This window comes from Bactrocera neohumeralis, chromosome 3 (genome assembly GCF_024586455.1).
Source record: "Bactrocera neohumeralis isolate Rockhampton chromosome 3, APGP_CSIRO_Bneo_wtdbg2-racon-allhic-juicebox.fasta_v2, whole genome shotgun sequence".
In the NCBI taxonomy this organism is placed as follows: Eukaryota; Metazoa; Arthropoda; class Insecta; order Diptera; family Tephritidae; genus Bactrocera; species Bactrocera neohumeralis.
The window spans coordinates 51,241,109-51,246,108 of NC_065920.1; the positions used below are offsets into that span (position 1 = coordinate 51,241,109).

Below are 5,000 nucleotides of genomic sequence, written 5' to 3' on the forward strand. Positions count from 1 at the left end.
GCTACTGGGGTTTCCCCAATCGGTTTTTTGCTTCTTCAGTTTTGGGTAATTTGTGAGGGGGGCTTAGCACACTGTCACTAGTTTATTCACTTAAAGGTCACAGCACAAAGTTAACGTTTTTTTACTGTATTTCACTTGATTTTACCACAGATTTTGCCACTCGCGCACTACCGGTACTTTTAGGTATACGACGTTCTATGCTTTACGCGAAAAAAATTTTTTTTTAATTTTACTTTGTATTTAGTCAGCGCCAGTTATGAATCACTTTGTGAAGAGCGAAAAAAATCAATTTTAGTTTTAGGGACAGCGTTTCCCCGGTTTATTGAGTTTAAATTAACAACTGCCAACTCATCTAGTTTAGTACTATATTTATATTAAAGCTAAGGAGCTATGCACTTAATTATTTGCATCACCAGTTTATTGTACTGAGCAGACTGCTGCAATAGCAATATTGTTTCTAGAATCACACAGAAGAGATTAATATTTCTGCAATAATACAATATTACATTGATTTCCGTTATAAAAATTAGCACAACCAATATTGCAATTAATTCCGGGAATTTGAATGTTAACTATTCTTAAGACACGTGCCGGAAGTTGGCTGTGGGGTTACTAACATCTTTGGTGTTAACTTGCATCACGCCATTCTTTGTCCACTCCTTTTAACTTAGACTGAGCTGCTAACAAAACTTCTTGCTCACACCAACCATATGCCTGTTGTAGTTGCGTTACCTTTTAATACTCATGGAGTCGTACGCATTGCCGCCTGACCAGAGATTGTGTCATTAGATCAAATATCGTAGCTACTTACATCGGCCGGAACAGTTGTTGTACTTGGCGCTAAGGATGTACATATGCCTCACCTGAACTGCCACAAGATCACTTACTGACTTGGCAAGTCCCGCAATCATATCACGCATCATATCACTGCTTTCTTCAACTTCTTCAGCATCAACTTCTTCAGAACTGTATATCTCAATCAGCTCCAAAACTTTCGCCGCTTTATTGCCTATAACTGTCGCACCTTGGTTTTGTAACAATTTGTTGAGTTGATCAACCCTAAGCGCATTGAATTTTATCATCTTTCCCATATTTCCTTTAGCAGTTTTACTTTTTTCCACAAACGTTGAAAAGTGATGAAATTCGATTGCCTTCGTTACAAAATGCCGTCGCTTTCGTGCTGTTTGAACTTTATTCGTATAATGGAGTTCGTAAACTGTTTCTATTATTCTCGTCGACAAAATATAGTCAACTCTACTGATGACAGTAAAGAGAGTATCTGGTTCTCCCTTGAATGGGAGAATATCTTTTAGTTGTCCATGGAACTCACTGAGATTGACCTCATTTAATATGATAACTGGTTGTGCCATCTTCGATGTTTGGTTACAAGCCCACCAGGTTTCGTTCGACAGCTCCGAGTAGATTGCGCTGTTGTCGTACGTCATTAGTTTGGTAAAACGACAAAATATGTTCAACTCTACTAATGACAGCAATGAGAGTTTCCGGTTCTCCCTTGAATGGAGGAATATCTTTTAGTTAGTTAGGAACCTCAAATTATTTTGAAAATTTCTATTAAATTGATGATGTTTTTTGCGATCAATTTCTTGATTCTTTTTAGAAAAATGTAAGGCGAATTGTGATCTCATTTAATTTAGCAAGAGCATTTGGCAAATCGGTAGGTGTTAAAGTAAAAAGTATTTGGTTTAAAGGATAATTTAAACCAGTTATGAATGTTCTTAGCGCAGTTTTCCGATTTTTAATATTCAACTGTTTTGTAATATCGGAATTTGTGCCGCGCGTCATTATAATCTTGTAATCTGTTTAACAATGTCAATTTCTTATTGATTTCATTGTAGTAATCTATTAAGGATTGTGATCCCTGTCTGAGGATACTCATTTCTTAGCCAATTACATGAATTGGACTTCCCTCCGCATAGGCAAAATCTAGCCTAGAAAACAAAAACTCTTAAGTTTAGGACTGTGCCATGGTTTGAAGTTGGCTCCGAAATATCTCCTACTCTTCTACGTAAAGACTCATTTCGTTTTTCGCAGCTTGCCTCCAGCTGACATATGACTTTTCCTAGAATTTTGGTAAAGATTTTAGAATTTCTAAATTCTCATTACATATAATCGAGTCATTAATTGTTTGTATTTCATATTCTGTCACCTGCGCAGTGAATCTTAAGTTTTCCATCTGATTATTTAGCTGAGCTATCTCAGGTCTCAAGATTGTTGTTTGAGCCGCTATCAGCCGAGCTACTACATACATATGTCTTCAGCAGTGAAATTGCTAACTGCCATTTTTGAAAATCGTAAAATTATATCGCCCACTTTTAGAGATTCTTTCTTTATAAATATTTATTATAAATATAAAATTTATCTTGTTTTCCTTTTACTTAAATACTGACACTTGCTAGTTTCACAATTATTTTTTTTTTTCTTCCTTTATGGTTTTTGTTTTGTTCGATTTTTTCTCGCACTCACTATTCGCGATAATTCTATGGCAACAGAATGTTTTTCCCTAGACCTAGTCCACTAGAGAATTTTAATTCTTCTCCTGTCAGGATCGCCTATTTATTGAATAGCGTTGACCGAGAAATTTTTAAAAAGATCGAACTGCTTTCGATCTGATGAGTAACTAAACTGACATATTTTCATTTAACTTCCTTTTAAACATCATTTTCTCATTTACTTAAAGTGTCAATTACATTTTTAGCTCATTAAACATATTTCAGAAGAACGCTTAACGTTTGTTTATAACTATTAATATTATGTCTTCTTGTGAGAGCCATCATAGATTTTATTTACTTATTAGCTAAGTGGTTTGTTATATTGGTGGTGTTAACTTTTACACTTCTAATAAAATATTAATTATATATTTATTTATAAGTTTGAATAGATGTAATTGATAGATTCCAAAATAATTCAGCATTCATAATATTAAGTCGTAATATAAATTTAAACATATAATTGGAAAAAAAACACACACAATTATTTGTGATTTTAAATTTTTTTATATTTATTATTATAGTATAAAAAACAGATAACTAAAAACACTTTGATGAAACAAAAATGAATTATTGTAAAAAGCAAAGAATCAGCACAAACATTTTCAAATGTAACTGTATAATATACCCTTAGGATTCTTTAAAGATTTATCGATAATAATTACACATACATAAGTTATATATAACAAATTTATTCTTAAGAATATTTGCTGTGAATGTTTTTGTGCTTCAAAAGTGCTATAAAAACAATGTACGCTCACACAATGTATTATGAATGTGATACAAATAAAAACATAATAAATTGTATAAATATTTTGTTTCTATTAAAAAAAGCATGTAAAATAAAAGTTTGGAAACAACAATGCGTCAAGAGAAGTGAGAACAGTAACATATTTTCTTTATACGCAGTCCTCACGGAAACTTTGCAGGCTCAGCAAAAAAAAATGTTAAGAACATGTTGGAGAGAAAGTAAGTATCTATCTATAATTATACAAACTATAAATTTGATGATGCCTGAAAATACACGAACAATAAAAAAAAGTATGAGAGCAGTCAAAGAAAATTTTAATAACTTGACTGCTACATAGACTAGACTCTAGACTCTGGATCGTACATTAAATGGTTAAAAGTTTGAACCTTGAATGCAATTATCTCAAAAATTATGATATTTTTGCTCTGAAGAACCTTCTCTATCCGCCCATACCCATTTTATCACCCAAAATCCTGGAACGGTATTCTAAATCCCAGGTAAATTTTTTCCATCCCGTTTTGGGTATTAGAAATTATTTTTATTTAAGATTTTTGGGAAAGCAAAATAAATCTAATAATATTAAAAATATATATATATATATTAATATAATATAATATATATGTAAATTGAGACAAAAATGATTGAAAACCTGAAAAGTTTAAACACTGAGTTAAAACGCAAATACTTTAATATTATTTTGAAATTATTTAATAATAGACAGTTGCTCCTCTTCTAATATTATTTTGAAATTTTTTAATAATAGACAGTTGCTCTTCTTCGGATCCAATGTGATAATGATAAATTGAACATTGGCCTCGTAACAATTAAATAAAATTTATGTATAATATATGTATGTATGGCAACTCTTGGCACATCCACGCGCCACCTTTTGTGAAAAAACTATCCTAGATTACGTTTTTCATAGAAATTCCGGGAAATTATGAAATTTTCCCATAAATAGCGGTACATCAATGTTCAAATTAAAGTCTAGTGAGTTTCGCACATTCATATGTAATTATATGATAATATAATATATTTTAACAAATATGTCCGCAAAAATGTTATTGTATACAATTAATAAAGAAACATTGCAAAAATCTCCTTTTGTCGATATAGAAGGTGTAACTATACTTAATTTTCGGCAGATAGTGGAACATGAAGATAGACCAGGACAAGCATTGATACATTTCAAGGCACCAAATATAAAAGCTTACCCACTACGTATAAATACTAAACAGCATATACAAGAGCATGGAATTTCTCAAGTCAATTGCATGAGAATGTTGGAAAAGTTCGTTATTGAAAAGGATATTTACAACACCAACAATAGCAATGGAAATGGCGACAAACGCTTGAAAGTGATCACACGCCGTCATGTTCTAATGCGTATTTTAACTGCACCATTTTTTGTTAGTGAAATGCCAATTATTGTTATAAGGCACAAGCATATTATTTACATGTCTTTGGTAAAAAGGATATGTCCGACATCTGCACTTGGCAAAATGCATCATGAATTCGCAGATTATTGTGAAACCAGTAAAAATACAAAACTTTAATCTTTGATATATAAATCTTACCAAATTTTGTGTCTAGATTTTGCAGCGACAAATCCATCTGATGAAGTTCAAGATAATCATAAAGGATTTTTTATTTATGGCGCCAAATTCGGAAATTTAGATCTTCTTTATTCTGCTGAAGCCAGCGCTGTAATGAGTGATGAGGAGGTTGAACATGTGTACGTG

The 5,000-nt window shown here is 32.0% G+C and overlaps 1 protein-coding gene across 1 annotated transcript in view; it reads left to right on the forward strand.

The window, feature by feature from the left end:
• The first annotated feature begins 4,127 nt into the window (after window positions 1-4,127).
• LOC126753401 (uncharacterized) overlaps window positions 4,128-5,000 on the forward strand; it is a 3,512-nt gene continuing 2,639 nt past the window's right edge. Inside the window, exons 1-2 of the mRNA XM_050464810.1 lie at window positions 4,128-4,794; window positions 4,852-4,993. Coding sequence (XP_050320767.1) covers window positions 4,305-4,794; window positions 4,852-4,993 — 632 coding nt within the window. The 5' untranslated portion in view covers window positions 4,128-4,304. The remainder of the gene's footprint in view (window positions 4,795-4,851; window positions 4,994-5,000) is intronic.